Genomic DNA, 18,974 nt, shown 5'->3' with positions numbered 1-18,974 from the left:
AGAGCGCCCTGAGGGAGAGAGGATTTAAGGATTCTGGGGAAGGGATGAGAGGCCGCCCTAAGGGCGGAGACCCCTCCTGAGCAAGGGGTGTGCGCAGAACTGGCCCTCTCCATATCTCCTTTCGCTCCCTCTCCTTCTGCCTGGGTCCGTTTCTTTCCTGTCTTTGGATATGTGTCTGACACCCATACTCTGTCCTTCTCTGTCTCCTGGTCTCTCCCTGTCTCTCTGTCTCTGGCTTTCTCCACCCACCCTCTCCTTTTTCTCTCTCTTCTCTTTCTCTCTCTGTCAGTGTCTCCTTCTCTCACTGTCTCTCTGTCTCTTACCCTTTTTCTGTCTCTCCTCTCTTTCCTAGCCACCAGTGTCTTGGCTCCAGCTGCCTAAGGTACTTCTCAACTTTCCCCTTGCAAAACCCTGCAGGAAACCAGTGAGTGGAGGGAGGAAGGAGCACAGGGTGAGCGAACTGAATGCCCTTGGACGGGAGAAGGGAGAACAGGGCTGAGCACGAAGGAGGCGTGAGCAAGCAGACTTTTAATATTAGCAAGGACTCTGCTTAACACAAGCACAACCCCGCAGAGAAGAGACTGCTACCATCAGCCCCATTTTGCAGATGCGGAAATGGAGACCTCAAGGAGTTAAGTGACTCACCCAAGGTCACACAGTTGACATGTGTCAGTATCAGGATTTGTACCCAGGTTGCTGGGAGACGACGACCAGCTCTCACTGCCTTTGAAGGAGGGCAGGGACAGGGCTGACTCACCCTGCAGCTCCCACCCCCACCTCTTGCATCGGATGATGGAGTCCTGAGGAATTGTTCCTCTAGTGGTGTAGAAAGACTTCCTGGGCGCTGGGGTCTGAAGCAGTGAAGAGCCCTGGGAGGCTCCCTGTACCTGAGTTTCCCCATCTCATGTTTCAGGCCAAGATGAGGGGGACTGGCCAAAAGATGCTCTTACCATCACCCCCATCTAGGGCCCTGGATTTGCCTTGCTGATGCTGAGAGCGAAGTGCATCCTGGAGACAGGTGGTGAGCTCCCAGCCCCAGGGATTAGCAGGCCCGTGCTAAGGGGGCCTGAGCCGGCTTGGGCTCCATTAGAGAGGGTGGATTAGGGCGGCCGCGGGGATTTGGGCAAAGCTGGCAGAGGGTGCAAACAAAAGCCCCATGTCGCCCTTCTCTCTTCCCTCACCACATCCAAAGCCCCCGAGGGTCTCTGTTTTCAGAAATGCCCAGGCACCTGTCCCTGGTAGAAGCCATGCATCAGGAGGTCTGGCTTGGCCTTTACCCACTTTACAAGTGGGAAAGAACGGGGCACCAGCTAAGTGCCCCATCCACTGCCCTAATCCACCCTAACGGAGCCCAAGCTTGACATTGCAAAGGTCACTTTTTGACCTTTTATGGTCAGCCTGGAAATTGTCATGGCGCCTGTGGATGTGCCATGTAGCTCAAGGTCTGCTGGAAGTCGAATCTTCCGCCATCTTGGTTCTAACCAATTACATTTCTCAGTTGCTGTGTCATTATTTTCATGGTTGTGCCCTGCCCCGTTCCTCCTATCTCACCAGCGTTACACAAGCATTAGGGTAAGTTACAGAGCTGGGATAGTAAAGCCAAGTCAGGCTAACTTGGAACTAGGCTATTACCCCCTGGGTTATGCAGGTGACAGCAGTTGGTGTGCATCTTTCTAACCATGCATTCCTCCCCTCTTGTAATCTTGACAGGAAGGGAAGAGAGTGCTACAGAAATTACAACTTGTTTATTTTGAACATGTGGTTTTTTTGATTCTTGGGGAATTCCAACTCCGGAATTCCTCTGGAAGCAAGAGTCTCTCACCGCATCTATTAATTTACTAGGGCTGCCATAACAGAGCACCACAGATTTAGTGACCTAAACAACAGGCTTTATTGTCTCACAGTTCTGGAGCCTGGAAGTCTGAAATCAAGGCGTCAGCAGGGTTGGTTCCTCCTGGGGGCGGTGAGGGAAGGCTCTGCCCCATTCTCTCTCCTTGGCTTCTAGATGGCTATCTTCTCCCTGTGTCTCCACATCGTCTTCCATCTGCACGTCCCAAGCTGCTTCTTATAAAGACGCCAATCATGCTGGATTAGGGCCCGCCCTTATGACTTAATTTCCCCTGGATTACCTCTGTAAAGACCTGTCTCCAAATAAAGTCACATTCTAAGGTATTGGAGATTAGGGCTTCAATATATGAAATCAGCTCATAACACATCAAAAAACTTTGCAAATGAGCTTTCTCCCAAGGCTGCCAGCCCTTTGCTTTGGGATAATAATAACTCTTCACACGGGTTATGAGGTGAGTGGAGGCAGCCTGAGCTGAGGATCTGACACTGCGGACTCAGTAATGTTATTCAGGTGTGATATATATTTGAGCAACTGTCCATTTTCAAGGGCCTATTTGCTAAATATCAGGGTATTCATTGAGAGATACTGCCTAATTGTTGCTGTTTTTAATAGCAAAGTCTTTAACCAAAATACCCATTTTCTTCAAAATTAAGAGAAATCAAAGTGAAGAAAGCCATAGAATGAATCTGAGGGACGTTATCTCACATACAGTGTGGAACAGGGGTCAAGAAAAAAATTTTTTTATTTAATGGAACTTAGATTTAATGGAATTTTCTCCATAACACACAGTGTCAGTGTATGATCATAGCAAACAATTTTTTTTAATTGAAGTAGAGTTGATTTACAATGTCATGTTAGTTTCTGGTTACAGCAAAGTGATTCGGATATATACATACATATATGTGTGTGTGTATACATATGTGTATATATATGTATGTATATTCTATTTCATATTCTTTTCCATTATGGTTTATTATAGGATGTTGCATATAGTTCCCTGTGCTCTGCAGTAGGATCTTGCTGTTTATTTTATCTAGTAGTTTGTATCTGCTAATCCCAAACTCCTGATTTATCCCTCCCCCACCCCCTTTCATAACCATAAGTTTGTTATATGCTGTGAGTCTGGCAAACAACTTTTTTTTTAAGAGCCATATGATAGGCCCCCTCGCCAATCTGGTCAAGTCCTAATCCCCAGGACCTGTGAATGTTACCTTATATGGCAGAGAGAACTTTGCAGATGTGATTAAATTAAGGATTTTGAGATGAAGAGATGACGCTAGATTAAACTGGCGGGCCCCATGTATTCATAAAAGTCTTTATGAGAGAGAAGGCAGTGTGAAGATGGAAGAAGGGAGAGATCTGAAATACTCAGTGCTGGCTCTAAAGATGCAGAAAGGAGCCACAAGCCCGGGAATGCGGCCCCAAGACCTGGAACAGACAAGGAAACGGATGGTCCCCTAGAGCCTCCAGGTCTGCAGGTCTTCTGGCACCTTGATTTTGACCCAGTGAAATTGATTTTAGAGCGCTGTGAGCAAATACGCTCGTGTTGTTTTAAATAACCAAATTTGTGGCGATTTGTTACAGCAGCGATAGAAAACTAATACAGTCCGGTTGATAAGTATTTCCAGCCTCGCAGGCCGTCCAGTCTCTGCTGCAGTGATTCAACTGTGCTGCTGTGGCAGGAGCGGTCATGGCCGAGCTCTGGGGCCAGCCTCAGGGACGGGGCCAGGCGGGCACGCAGGCCCTAGCCGCTTGTGTGAATGGGATTCCCGTTCTTAGTACCAACTTAGGTCAGGAACCCCAACCAGTAGGTTTGATTTGGGGTCTGTTGGACCAGCTGGAGGCCGAGAGAGAGAGAGAAAGAGAGAGGGGGAGAGAAAGAGAGAGAGAGAAAGAATGTCTCCTATTAAGAAAGGTGAAAGTACTCTGGATAAGGGTTGATGCCACTGAGTTAGGAAGACCACGCAGAAGTGTTTCTGAGAGAGAAAGCAGAGGGCCACGATGAACTAGGAGAGATTATGGGAGTCGAAGGGGTATGGGAAACAGTCCCGTTTTCTCCAACCGTATGCTCTCAGCTGTGTTGGTTTTACTTGCATTCAGATCCCCTTACTTGAAGTGTAAAATTTATTTTATTTCATTTTTTAAATTGAAGTACAGTCAGTTAGAATGTGTCAATTTCTAGTGCACAGCACAACGTCCCAGTCATGCATATACATACATATATTCGTTTTCACATTCTTTTTCATTAAAGTTTGTTGCAAGATATTGAATATACTTCCCTGCACTATACAGAAGTAATTTTTTAAATCTATTTTTATATATAGTGTTTATCACTTGCAATCTCAAACTCCCAGATTTATGCCTTCTTACCCCCTTTCCCCCGGTAACCGTATGATTGTTTACTATGTCTGCGAGTCTTTCTGTTTTGTAGATGAGTTCATTAGTGTCCTCTTATTTCTTTTTCTTTTCTTTTTTTTAGATTCCACATATGACTGGTATCATATGATATTTTTCTTTCTCTTTCTGGCTTATTGAAGTGTAAAATATTAATGTGCTAGGGAAAAAAATTCTCACACAAACCAAGACACCTTGCCCGTCACACCGGACTAATCCATCATGCAGAAGTACGCATTGCAGCAGCACATACTCTTCCTAAAAAGATTCAGAATAGAAAAAAAGAAAACATCTTACAATATGTTTTATGAGACTAATCCATCACGAGGACCAGAAAGAAAATTTCCAGCCAAACCAAGAAGCACAGATACAAAAATCCTTGTCAAAACATTTGCAAAATGAAGAACATAAAAACATCAGAATCAAGTCTGTTGTGTCCCAGAAATGCACTTTAGCAGATTAGTGATTTAGGAAATTTATTAATGTAATTCACTGCATTAACAGATTAAAGGAAAAAAATGATTATCTAAATGGATGCAGAAAAACATTTGCAAACATCCAATATTCATTCATAACTTTAAAAATTTAGCAATCTAAGGATTGTCTTTAACCTGATCAAGTTATCTACTGAGAGCCTCCAGAAGATACTGTATTCAGAGATAAGTCATTTCAAGTATTTATTTCCCTTAAAACCAGAGCAAAACAATCCAGTTGATCCTTAACAATGTGGGGTTTAGGGGCATTGACCCTCTTCACAGTCAAAAATCCACGTATAACTTAGAGCCAACCTTCCATAACCATGGCTTTGCACCCACAGAGTCAATCAACCATGGATTGTGTAGCACTATGGTATGAATTCGTTGATTTAAAAAATCAGTGTATAAGCGGACCCATGCAGTTTAAAGCTGTGTTGTGTGTCAACTATAATTCCCATGACCACTCCCTCTAGGGGGCGCTAGTCAGAGCCAAGAGAAATAAATGTAATGACTAAATTAAAATGAACAACTCTATCTCAACAAATCTGGAAAAAAATTCTAAAGAAAATACAATTTAAAGAGATTGCAATGAAAAAAGTATGTCCACAACTCTTATCGTTTGGTGTGTGGTTGCCTACTGTATTATTAAGGATTCTGCGGAGAAACAGAACATGAATAAGTTAGAAGGAATCAGCTCATGTGACTGTGGAGGCTGAGAAGTCTCAGATCTACAGTCGGCAAGCTGGGGGCCTGGGAAGGCTGATGGTGTCATTCCAGTCCAAGTCCAAAGGATTGAGAACTGGGAGAGCCCATGGTGTAAATTCCAGAACAAAAGCCAGAGGCTCAAGATCCAAAAAGAACCAATGTTTCAGTTTGAATCTGAAGGCAGGGAAAAGACCAACGCTCCAGTTTAAGGCAGTCAGGCGGCGTTCCCTGTTACTCGGAAAAGAATTAGCCTTTTCCTTCTATCCAGGCCTTCAACTGATTGCCCGAGGTCCACTTACATCATGCAGGGCAATCTGCATTGTTCAGTCTATCAATTCAAATGTTAATCTCAAAAAAGTGTTAATTTCATCCAGAAACACCTTCACAGGCAGACATATCCAAAATAACGTGTGACCAGGTACCCGGGCACCCCATAGCCTATTCAGGTTGAAACAATGAATTAATCACAAGCCTACCTTCTGTCAACTTGGCCCCCACAGGCAGCTCTTTAAACCACACTCGATCTCTACGTAAAGACAATAACAAGCTCATACTTCCACCCGACATAATACAACTATCCTGCCTCCAACCCCAAACTCACTAACCTCTTCCCCAGAAGAGGCGGTAACAACCTTGAGTGATGTTTCCTCTTCTCCTTGATATCCTGTGTTACAGAAACCTGTATCCTGTAGAGAGACCAAGTGACACTCGGAGGGTTGGGGAACTCGGGTTTCCCAAGGAACCCGAGAGGAGTTAACACTCCAAGCTCTGGACCCCGTCTGTAGGTTTACACAGGCTTTTAGGTTTCAGTTAAGTTCATGTCATATGCAAATGAGGTGTTAGGAGTGGACCAATCAGGAGTGAGCTTTTGGGAACAAATGGAATTTTAGTGCTAAGTTCCATTTTCCTAGAAGCAAACTGTTTCACAGAAGTACAAAAGTGGGAAGGCAGTGGCCCTGGCTGGGAGGTCTTGCTGGTCCCTTTGTGGGTTTTGCCCCTTCAACTGAAATATTATGATGTCAAGTTAACAATACTTAAATACTACGATATGAAATCAGTACATCTTGTGTTACATGAGAAGAGAATAAGAGAAGAAAACAAAGATTATAAACAAGCATGTTCATCATGAGACAATGAACTTATGATAGGACATGTCCTATCTCATGTCATGTCCTCATGTCTATAACCAGTCACATGGTCATAGCTGGTATTTATAACCACCTTCTTCCACTACCTATTTTGTATTCCCTTTGCCTTCAGCAAGCACCTCAGCTGGTTACAGTTTTTGGCCTGGTTGGATGATCTAAACCTTCATTCCTGAAGGGCCTGGGCCATTAGTAATCCTGCCTGGATTGGGTTGGTATAGTTTTCCGCTGACCTTAATCACAGGGCATGGTAATACTAAAGATGCCCTAAGAGAGCACTGGTATTCCAGACATGCTCTTCCTCACCTCCATTGTGAGTTACAGTCCGGTTTCCCCTTGGTGTTCAGCATCACTCACCCCAGCCAACATTGTATGTCTCCTTTGCTTGTTGACTCAGAGACATGAGGAACCCAAAGTGGTTCTCTTAATTTCCAGTTCAGTGAAATCATTGTTGTGTCTTCTGGTGGAAGTTTTTTTTCTCTCTGGAACTAAGACCTCTAGGCTAGCAGAATGTAGCTTTGCAGGAATAAGAAGCAAAAATATTACTAGTGGGTTTCTAGGAGTAAGAGCCGGGGAGGGTACCACTATTTCCCAATTCCAACCCTTGATTCTTGGACCCATGAATTCTGGCTGTGGGAGAAACAGAACCATATACTGGAGGCTGATTCAGAGCATATACAGCCTTATGGAGAAACTTGCCCCAGCCCTGCAAGGTATTGGCACCTAGTTCACAATGTAATTAGGTCTTCAAAAGGCCATTCCACTATCCTATCAAGCCAACTGCTTCAGGATTGTAGAAAATACGGTAAGACCAATGAATTCCATAAGGATGGGCCCCTTGCCACACTTCATTTGCTGTGAAGTGAGTTCTTCAATCACAAACAATGCTGTGTGGAATAGCACGACAGCGGATAAGGTATCAGTCTGCCACCACACAGCTGCCTGGGCACCACAGGAATGGTACTCTACCGAGGACTCAGGGTTGGCCTTGACTGCTGGCAGATTGGACATTCAGCCATGATCATAGTCAGGTTGGCCTTGGTGAGTGTAAGTCCATGTGACTGAGCCCATGCATAACTCCCACCTTTGCTACCATGGTGATTCTGTTCATGGGCCTATTGGGCGGTGACAGAGGTGGCTAGGGAAAGATACTGACTGGTGTTCACAGAACAGGCTATCCTAGCTACTTGATTATTAAAATTGTCCTCTGCTGAAATGACCCTTTGGTGTGCATTCACATAGGACACAAATATCTTCACATTTCTGGCCCATTCAGAGAAGACTATCCATGTCTCTCTTCCCCAGATTTCCTTATCACCAATTTTCCAGTTATGTTCCTTCCAATTCCCTGATCATCCAGCCAAATGAATGGACACAGCTCATGATACATAATTACACCTCTGGCCTTTTTCCTTCCAAGCAAAGTGAACAACCAGGAGTGTTGCAGCAAAGTGTGTTACAGCTCAGCTGTGACAGCAACCTGAATCCAGGCGAGAGACCAAGCAGTACTCTGAGAGTTGGAGAACTCAGGTTTATTACGCCAGCGGGCCCAGAGGAGTTAACACTCCAAGCTCTGAACCCCATCTGTAGGTTTAGACGGGCTTTTATAGGCTGCCAGTCTACACTTTGCAACATCATATGCAAATAAGGTGTAACAATAGTTGACTAATTAGGAACCAGCTTTGTAGAAAATCAGGAGAGATAGAAATGGACCAGTCAGGAGTTAGCTCAGGGAACCAATAAAATCTTAGGGATAAGTTTCCCTTTTTTAGAAATAAGCCCTTTCAGAGGCAAAAAGTGAGATAATGCCACTGGGCCAGGGAACCGGATGGTGCTGGCAGGAGAGTAATGGCCCTCCCTGGAGGTCCTGCTGTTCTTTTTCACGGGGCTTCCCACTTCAGGGGCACTCCTCAAGGTTCTTCCTATGGGGTGGATTTCCCTTCACTAGTGCCCTTCAGGGGTGCCCTAAAATGGAGTACCACGTCTAGAAGAAACCTCTGCCAAATTCCCTTGCTTCTCCTGGAACTTACCTCTATACTTCCAAGTTAAATAGAACAAAAGCAAAAGTAAGCTTATGCTGCTATTTTTTTTTTACTTTGGATATTATATATTGGCAATGTTTTCTCAATGATTTCATTTATTGATTTTTTTAACTTGGGAAATATTTGGTATAAGGGTTAGGAAGTATAACTTGGTTTCCTTCTTTGTAGAACGCAGAAAGTACTAGTAACTAGCTATAGGTTTGTTGTGAGAATTAAATGAGCTATAAAGTATATAAACAAATTTCTTCTGTATAGCACAGAGAACTGTATTCAACATCTTGTAATAACCTCTAATGAAAACGAATATACGTATGTGCATGACTGGGTTATTGTGCTGTGCACCAGATATTGTTACTATGTTTCAGTTTTTAAAAAAATGCATCCAGGAGAATGGTTACCACTGGTGTCTGTGAAGGGGTATGGGCGAGGAAGGTGCTGAGGGTGGAAACAAGAGTGGAGATAACAAAAAATAATGATGATAATGACGTAATAATGTCTGATACTTGTATAGTGTTTACAATTTTCTAGTGTTCTAAGTGCTTTTTATTAGAACTAGTTTCTCACATAGGGCCAGACCTCATTTTTTTTTTTGGTGAGGGGAGGTAATTAGGTTTACTTATTTGTTTATTCTTGGAGGAAGTACTTGGGATTGAACCGAGGACCTCATGCATGCTAAGCATGCGCTCTACCATTTGAGCTATACCCTCCCCTCAATGGTGGATATTTTTAAAAGCGTCCATTCGACACTTACTGAGTACGTATTATTTGGTATGTACAGTGCCAGACACTGAGGATGCAGTTGTAAAGAAGGGAATTACAGTCAATATTGGAAGGCAAGCCTTACAATTTAAAGGAACCCTTTTAAAAAGAAGTAATGAGTGTCATGAAAAGGGCAATACTGAGTCTATGCTTTTGTTTTAACCAATGGTGAGCGCCAGTTAAAATATATGTCTCTTATTACAGGCTACAAAATGTAGACATAATTTTTTTAAATTCAAAAATCTGTTAAATAGATTCTAACAGTTCTTTGATCAACCAAGAATAAGCAGTAGTGAGAGGCTAGTCTTCCACGTTTTTGTATTACATACTTACTTTTCCCTTTTGCTATCATTGTCATCATAATTATTAATTAAAAGGTGTACGAGGGGATACGTGGTTACAGCAGGGGCTGGAAGACTTCAGCCTCCTCGGGCTTCCAGCAAGAACGCGTTCTCCGGCGTTCCTGCATTGGCCCTTCGCGGACACCGTAGAGGGCCGTGCCATGGAGACGGCTGGGAAATAGAGTTCGAAAGGAAAAGCGCCGCGGGTCCCCTGTGCGCAGGCGCACCGGCGCCCGGAGGCCTGGCGGCGGCGGCCCCGGACATCCCCGCGCTGGGTGTTCCGCTTTACTGCGGTGCGGTCCGCCGCGTCCCGTGCCCGTCCCGGCGCGCCCAGGTACAGGTGCCGGGGAGAGCGGGCCCGGGATGCGCGGCCCCCGCGGCGGGCCGGCCGGGACGGAGGGAGCGCCAGCCGAGCCCCAGCGCCGGGCGTCCGAGCCCAGGCGGCCTCGGCAGGTGGACGCGGCCCGGGGAGGGGGCGTTGCCCCGGCAGGAGCCCCCGCCCGACCCGCTGCCTCCGCCTCCGCCTCCGCCCGGGCTCCCGGAGAGACGCTCCCTAAAGAGGGGTTGCGGGGGGGCCGTGTCTTGTCTCCGGGCTGGCGAGCCTGGGGCGGCTTTCGGCTCTTGACGTCTGTTGGTCTCCCCCTCCGGAGTTCAAACTTTCTGTTGTGTTTCTCCGTTTCTGCCAACCTTGCTTTTCCGCATTGCTCTCCCACAGTGAATCCTAAGTGATTTAATTTTTTTTTATTTAGAATAATTTTGTCCGCTTGCAAAGTTACTTCCCTTTTCTCCAAATTTTAAAGTCATTTCTAGCCAACGAAGCTGTTTCTTCTCAGTTTTGTAATTTTGGGGGGGTGGGGAAGGGAAGGTGGGTAGGAAATACTTCCTTTTACATTTAAGGAGGTTTGATAAGGGAAGCACAGCTTCCAAGAAGAAGAGAAGAGAGGACTAATTTTTGGTTGGCTGTTCCTGAAAAGGACACCAGTTCTTCAAGTGACACTTAAAGAATTACTGTAATCATAACTGTAATTATTATAGCTCAAAATACCTAAATGCAGGTGTGTGGAATATTTATGTCATTTCTAAGATCTTTGTGAGCCCAGCATGGCTGCCCTTTACATTGTTAATGTACATCAGAGAGTTTTAATCCCTCAGTTTGATTCGTCTTTACTCGTAAAGCACTGGCTGAAAGGAAGGAGGCCCAGTGATTGGAGTTCTGCTTACTGCCCACCCCTGCTTTCGGTGGTCATGCCTGGGCCTCTCCGACTCAGGAATGCCTGGGCTTCCAGGTTCCCTCTTCCCTCTGCAGGTTGCTCGTGTGGAGATTATTCTAACCAGGTCTAACCCTAATCGGGGAGGAAGTGCAAACAGGATCGTAGCGACCTCACAGTTTCTTTCTCCGTTTCAGGTGCCTTCTCCAGGAGGGAGAAATGGCCACGAGGCTGCTGCCATTCCGGGCTCTGGTGAGTGCAGGCTTCTCTCTTGAACTGTCCTTGGGGTTCAGAGGTGGATGGGGCTTGATTGCTTGTTGAGCTTTTCCAGGTAATGAAGCCCATTAAGGGGCCCGAGGGCTCCCGAAAGAGGTTCCCCTTGCCTCAGGGCCAGTCACATTGTGAATTCTTCACTTAACTCAGTGATCACCCAGCTGATCGCCCACTGGGGATCCGGTGCCTCTGAGGAAACTCATTTGTTACCCACATTGGGGTGAAGTGGAGATCAATATGTTAACAGTGCTTGTTGACTAGGAAGTGAATGGGCCCTCAGGCCCCATGCCGGTGCCACACCCAGAGCTTTGTGAGGGATCCAGGTCTGTTTTTGCGCTGTATGGGGCAGAGACAGTTTAATGACATAAAGAGTCAAATCTTTCCTTAACACTAGGAAATCAAAGAGGAACGGCATTCCTGAGGACCAGTCAGCCCCAGTAATACTTGGTAAGGGTCCAGTGATTTTCTAGGAAGATCTAGAAGGAAGACCAGTGAATCAGCAGGTGTGGTCAGGGGTACTCTCTACTATTTTTTTTTTTTTTGGGCACACCCAGGCAGTACCAGGCTCACACAGATGGTGAAAGGAAAAGAAGTCACAGTGTGGGCAGTGGTTTTCAGGGCCAGACTCAGGGAATCGAGCTTTTCCTGAGGTGGGAAGCCTCCGGTCCATGGTGATTTCTTCCCTTTGCCCATTCATGGCACTAGAGGAAATATAATCAAAAACATTATCCCTTCCCAAACCAGAAAACCTCTCCACAAAGGTAGGAGGGAAGGAAAACGCTTTTTATTACCGAATAAACATTAAACCAGAATGTAACGTGCGTCACAGGCAGGCCACTAAAGAGACTGCAGAGACAGAAAGCCCGCTGTCCTTAGCTCAGTGCTATGACCCAGTTTTGCAGTTTGGAAATTTGTCAGGTGACAAGTTAGGCCCATCTCCTCCCAGGAAATGGGGAGGTTGGCACATTCAAAGAGTTGTTACCAGGTCCTTGAGAAAACATTTGTGATGATTTGGCGGATGATTTATTTAGCATTTAAAAGATGTACATACATTTGGACAAAGAAAGAAATTCGGAAAGAAAATGGAAGAGGGGGGCGGGAGTCTTCTCCCTTATTTCTGACAGCCTCTTATTTTTCATTTGTTTTTGTCCTAACCAGTCAGAGAACATCCCTGGCCTTGTGACCTCCTTTCTCGGTTTGGGGGGAGATGTTAATGAGAGAGTAAAAGTATTTCCCCCTCTAGAAATGTGTCCTAAGGAAATAAGCTTTGCATGCTTTTCTGGTGACGTACAGGGATGCTCAGTTCAGCGTTTTTAGGATTACAAAAATGGGAACAGCCTAAATGCCCACAAGTAGATTACCTACGTAAACTGATTCATCTGTACCGTGACACACTGGGTAGCAAGTAAAAAAACTGAATGGGATAAAGTTACATGTGTAATATTTTATTTTTGTTTAAATCCAGAGCCATATTAGCATGTAAAAAGTCCGAAAGGATATACAGTTAGAAGTTAACAAACCTTCTTTCTGGTGGTAGAAAGTTAGATCTATTCCCTTTTCTTATGCTTATTGGTCTTTCCTAATTTGCTTTTAAAAAAAAGATTCTTAATAGTAAAAGAAAGAGACACCAGTTTATAAGAGGTGACTTGTGATGCAGTGAGGTGGGAGATGTTACGAAACACAGGTTCGTGTGCCTGATGCACGGTAAGGCCAAACAAACCGCAATGCCACAGTGTGGAGCGGAGGAAGGTTTATTCATTGCAGGGCCAAGCTAGGAGAACTGGGGCTTGTGCTCAAATACTCAAACTCCTTGTTGGTTTTCAGGGAGAAGTTTTTATAGGCGAAATTTGGGGTGAGGGCTGCAGGATGTATGACTTCCTTTGGTTGCTGGTGACGGAGCAGGGTGGTGTCCCCGGACTCCTGCTCTCAGCCTGAAGTCACCGCCCTCCACCTGGCTGGGGGCCTTAGCTCCTGCAGGAACACGCAAAGACACATTGTTACGTGTATCCCTGGAGCAGGAACGGGACCCTGCTTTACTGCTGCGCTGTTGTTTCTTGACTGCTTTTCCTCTGTTCTGCATTCCCTCACTCCCCTGATCAGCAACTGTTTGAATCTGCCCTTTGGTACTCAGGAAGGTTTAGGAGGCTGAGGCCTTTTTCCTGTAAACCAGAAGTGGGGACACGGAAGGGCTTTTGTCTCCAGGAGGGCCCCACAGGGTCCTGCTCCGTCTCAGAGAGACGTAGCAGAACAGAGGCTGGCGGGGGAGGGGTGGGGGGAGGCGGGGGGAGTCCCACCTGCAGCCTCCTCACCTGGCTCTTCCAAGCCCACCTCCCTGGGCCCGCTCCTGGGAAAGCGGTGCCTGGGCATTCTAGAGCCTCCCTTCCTGTGACTGTCACTGTCCTCTCGCCCAGGACACAGATGGCCCAAGGTGATGACCGAATCCGGGCATACCTTTTCCTCCCTGAGTGAGTTTGCTTCTCAGACCCACTTCTCTTGTCTCACCTGGGAATGAGTTTGGTCTAGGCGATCGTGCATTTCCATGTCTAGAGTTCTGCACTGCCATCATTCTGATTTTATTTAATGATTTTAAATGCTTACCTTGTTTGGCTGCTGTGTTTCAGCTTTCTGAAGACTCAGTGCTTCACTGACAGTGTTACCGAGTATCGAGTCCAAACTGATTCTGCTCACTGCACAGCTGGCCAATAAATCAGGAGACGAGGTGTTGGGGCAAGGAATAACGACTTTATTTGGAAAGCCAGCAGTCCGAGAAGATGGCAGACTAATGTCCTGGAGAACCATTTTACCCAAGTCAGAATTCAGGCTCCTTTTATACAAAAAAGGGGAGGGGGTGTGGTTGGTTGCTGCAAACTTCTTGGTGTAGGAATTCTTTGTTCTTGCAGCTGTCCACGTGGGTTAGATGATGGTGTCCCTGTAAAACCTCTAGCAAAACAAACTTTATTTTTTATTCTGGAACTTGTTATCTTTATATGAGTGCAAAAGTGTTAATATCCTTAAAGGTCAGAGCCTTGAGAATAGGCTCTTCTGTGTATTTCAGGCTAAAGGCAACATTTTTTTTTACAACAGGTGCAGAGCCAGCAAGACTAAGCCTAGAAAACAGGGCACAGGGTTAAAGCCAAGGGAACAGGTCTCATATGGAGTCAGGTTTGTTCTCTTCTACTGCAGCAGTAGGTGGGTGACAGATGTGTGCTCAGTGACTGAGGGGTGGTCAGGAAGTACTCAGCTGGAAATGCTCAGAACCTAGAGTGGCGGCAGGGTTGCTGCTCAGTCACCCCACTGCGGGCATGGGCCTGGGTGAGCAGGAACGGCTTTCTGTTCCAGGAGTCTGTGACGTTCAGGGATGTGGCCGTGTTCTTCAGCCGGGACGAGTGGCTGCACCTGAACCCTGCGCAGAGAGCCTTGTACCGGGAGGTGATGCTGGACAACTACAGCGCCCTGCTGTCGCTGGGTAAGGACTTTCCTTGTGATGCAGAGTCTGGTGTGGGGGCATCCTGGTGCCCTCTCCAAGGAGGACACTGCGGGGCATGGACTCAGAAAGTAGCAGTTGCCATGCCCCTTGGCTGCTGGGACGAGTCTCGGCTTGGTAGAGTTGCTGATGGGCATCCTTTCTGTGCCTTTCCTGTCTTCTGCCCCCGAACTCTGTCCCTCGGGGTCTCATAGGAGGTTCCAGCTTAGAAAAATGCACAGCCATAGCCCTAACTTGCATCCTGAGCTCACCTCCTGGCCATCCTCTGGGAGCCCAGTTTTAAGCTCCTTTCAGAACAAACCTCTTTCCTCTCAGCTGTCCCTCTGTCTTAGAGACCCTGAGGCTGGATCTGAGTGCCAGAGCGTCCCCTCATGTCTGCACCGTGGATTCATTCTCTTTCTTGCTCATGAACAGGGATTCTGTTTTCCAAACCAAAGGTTATCCTCCAGTTAGAGCAAGGGGAAGACCCCTGGATGGTGGAAAATGGAGTTTCTCAGAGTGCGTGTCTAGGTGAGTGACAGTAATTGCATAGCATTTTCTAACTGCCTGGGCTCTGCTGATCAGTGAAGAGGCCGCGCTCAGGCAGCATCCAGCAGAGCCCTCCTTGATGTGCCAGGCCCAGTGGGAGATGCTGGCCAGAAGGGCATGTCCTCACTCTGCCTTTCGGAGTACGTGACATGGCAGGTTCGGAGGGAGAGTTGAATTCTCCCAGCCTGGGCTGCATTTTTACCACGTGTCCTTTGTCATTTGGATGCAGACTATGTAATGAAATATATAATGTTTAAAGGTTTGAGACTCATAGCTTCCCCTTTTTTTCTTGCTTTTACTAGATTATTTTCTTAAGTTATTTTCCTTTTATGGTTTGAACAAACCTTTTATCACTGCAGTGCACCCCCATTGTCCCATCTTGGGTTTTTGCTTTGACTTTTCTTACCTGCAGCTTTTTGCACATGGTTCAGCTAAAAAGAAAATGATGCACGGGTGTCTTTGTGCTACACAAGAGAAAGCAGGGCTAGCAGGACGGGACACTTTCAGACCCGAGCTGCAGGGATGTCTCTCTCTCGGCCTCTAAAACCCCTGTGGGTTGCAGAATTGTAAGCTCTTGCTTTCTGTCCCACTTTGGGTTTTGTCTTTGTTTCTGGCACCAGAGGATGGCTCACTGCTTTGAGTTTTGCAGCTTGTGCAGAATTTACTTCTCCTGATGGCAAGAGGTGGGCTTTCTGTGTCAGTTCAGTCTTGTGTCCATTCGTGAACCCTGTATTCAAGATTTTTTCCCCTTTGGTTTGACTAGAATATTTCTTGACTAATGTTTTCACATATTTGTGCATGTCTGGTATCAATTCTCTTATTTCTGTGGGAATTATGCTTTAAGTTTGGAATTCTGGCATCAGTTTTTATTCCCTAAGAATTACTCAAAACTTTGCTCTGCTGTTTTGGGGCACTGAGTGTTGTTGATCAAAAGTCCTCGGTTAGTTTTAAATTTTTTCCCTCTTATTTCCTGTATAGAAAATCTCTTTTCCCCCCCTTTTTTGTCTTTTGTCTAGAAGAGTATAAGATACTCTTTTCATTTTTGGAATTCAGAAGATTCATTATATTATATCAAGGAGGCTTCTTTTTTTCTCCAAATTATTTGACATTCAGGGGGCCCTTTGCTTTGAAGACCCAAGTCTTTTTTCATTTCAGGAATCTTTTTTCTACCACATACTAACATATATTCTGCCACATTTCACCAACAATTGGAGGAGGCTGACTGCAAGAATAATGAACTAATAAGATAGAAATTCAGTCAGAACCTTAGAAAATAAATGTATCTGTTCTGAGACCCAGAACAGTAGCCGTGGATGAGCTTCAGTTTTGATTGTGAGCTTTCAAAGACATCATTAGTTGGCAAAGAAATCATCAGGTTCAAATTGACTGTGTTCTTCTTTTGCAAGCATATAAAAATTAATTATATTAACTTGTTTAAGGTATACATGGTGTTGTAAAAAAAAAAAAGAGAGAAGCAAAAAAGAAATTTATTTGAAATTTCACCAGCCATGCTGAGCCATTGTTAATATTTTACTATTTATCCTTTCAAACTGTGTGAAGATTTGTTTGAGTGTGTTTGTACATGAAACACATACACAGAGAAACAGATTGTACATCTTGTTCTTGAGCCTGTTTTTGATTGTGAACGTCAGTGAATTAGTCAGCCTTTGTTGAATAGAGGTCTGCTTCATTGAAAGAACTCTAGTGTATTCTTAAACCATATCTTATTAAACAGTCTTTCTTTTGGAAATTTTAGTTCCCCATTTTCTCCTATTAATACTGCTGTCATGGCTATGGAACGCAAAGGTAAATATAAGGGGAAAAGGGTCCAAATAACTAAGTGCAAAGACACGAGTGTTGTTTAAAAGGCAAGGAATGTGAATTTAAAGTTCACATAAGATTTTTTTGAAAAACTAGTCAACTTAGTTATAAGTCAGTGAAATTCAAACCAAAGCAGTGAGATACCATTTTTTCCCTGTTAAATTACTGAAGGTTAAGAAACACATGTCCAGGGTTCTTCTGTTACTCTGAGCAATAAGCAGAGTCTTTAGTGGGATTTTGACTGTCCTCCTGGAGGACAGTCTGCCTTTATTAAAATCAATCCCAGGTTTAGAAATTTATTGTAAGAAAATAATTGCATAATTGTGCAAAGTTGTAAAGATGGTGTAAGGGAATGTTAGAACATGAGGCATCACTAGGAGTAAAGAAAGCTAAACGATTCAGAAGGGGATGTATTAAATGATGATATATTCATGCCTTGGAATATTATGTAGCTGTTAAAATGATGGTGTCAGCCCACATTTATTGACATGGAGAAAAGTTCACAATTTTTTTTTATTGAGGCACATAGTCAGTTTACCATGTTGTGTCAATTTCTGGTGTGCAGCACAATGCTTCAGTCATACATGAATATATATACACATTCATTTTCATGTTCTTTTTCACCATAAGCTACTCACAGTTTTTTTAAGTGAAGTAGGGGTAGGGGGAAGTTTAGTTTCAACCCATTTTAATTTTTTAAGTAAATGTGTTATTTTTTAATATACAGAAAAATTTTGGTGAGCTCCATTCCACATATAACAGTGATTATATTTGCATGATGTGTTTATGAGTGAACAGTATTTTCATTTTTATAGTCTTCTATATTTTCTTAATTTTTCTTACAATGAGTATATATTTCCTTTTTAGCTAAGAAAATTAAACCTCTCATAAAATACATTCATTCTTTTGAATCAATGGTTCCATTTTTTGCTCTGTACCCTAAGTGATGGAAAAGGTGGGTGGAAAATCACTCAGGAATGTACTCTTCTCCCAGTATTCCTCTGTCACTGTATGTGGCAGCTGTCTCCACTGGGTTCCCCAAGCCAAACGCTAGGCGTCTCTTGGGTCCTCTTGCTTAGTTAGTACCAGGGTGTATTCACAGGTGAGCATACCTGTTCTCTCTGCCTCCACAGTATCCCAGTGCACCTGCTTCCACTACGATGCCCCCATCCCCTCCACGCAGGAGGACCGTGGCAGCCTCCTAACTGGCTGCTCTGCCCCATCCCTGTTCTCTTTTCGCTGCCCCCAGTTGCAGTCTGTTCGTCACAGAACCGTAGTTACCCTTTTTAGACAGAACTGTCATGTCCCTTCTGCTCCCTCATGATCCTGTGACGAAATTCCAAACACCTTCCTATATCTTACAAGGTCCCACGAGCTGTGGCCCTGCCCGCCTCATCCCCCCACCTTGGAGCACTCCCCGGTTCCCGCTTGCTAGACCACGCTGGACTTCTTTATGGTGCTGCAACACTCAGTGCTTGTTCCTGCCTTAGGGCTCCGAGCTGGCTCTCCTTTCTGATTGGAATCACCATCTTTATACTCGCGTTCTTGCCTGGCCAGCTCTTGTGTGCCATTTAGATCTCATCTTTAATCTTATTTCCCTATCACCCAGTTTAAAATACCAGGTTGTGCAGTCATATGACCCGTCGCCTTGTTTTTTTGTTTTGTTACAGTTCTCATTACTCCCAGTGCTTCTCTGATTATTTGGTTAGTTGGTGGATGTCAGTATCCGGCCCCTAGAATGTAAACCTTGTGAAAATTGGACACTTACTGGGCGTGTTCCCTGTAACCCTGAGTCTTGACCTTTGCATGGTACATAGTGGACACTCAGGAAATAGTCTGAATGAGTCCGTGAATGTTCATCCCAGCAGTATTCACAGCACTCAGACGAGTCCCAAGACGCCACTCTCGGAGGCCCGTGTTTCAAAGAGGCTTTAGCCCTGCACTCCTTC

General features: G+C 45.0%; 1 protein-coding gene across 1 annotated transcript in view; it reads left to right on the top strand.

Moving 5' to 3' along the window:
- The first annotated feature begins 9,930 nt into the window (after nucleotides 1–9,930).
- LOC102524737 (uncharacterized) overlaps nucleotides 9,931–18,974 on the top strand; it is a 33,253-nt gene continuing 24,209 nt past the window's right edge. Inside the window, 4 exon segments of the mRNA XM_072948198.1 lie at nucleotides 9,931–10,045; nucleotides 11,117–11,171; nucleotides 14,532–14,658; nucleotides 15,091–15,186. Of these exon segments, the coding sequence (XP_072804299.1) occupies nucleotides 11,139–11,171; nucleotides 14,532–14,658; nucleotides 15,091–15,186 (256 nt within the window). The 5' untranslated portion in view covers nucleotides 9,931–10,045; nucleotides 11,117–11,138.

The sequence above is a fragment of the Vicugna pacos genome, chromosome 22 (genome assembly GCF_048564905.1).
Source record: "Vicugna pacos chromosome 22, VicPac4, whole genome shotgun sequence".
Taxonomy (NCBI): Eukaryota; Metazoa; Chordata; class Mammalia; order Artiodactyla; family Camelidae; genus Vicugna; species Vicugna pacos.
This window is presented reverse-complemented; position numbering and strand designations above follow the sequence as displayed.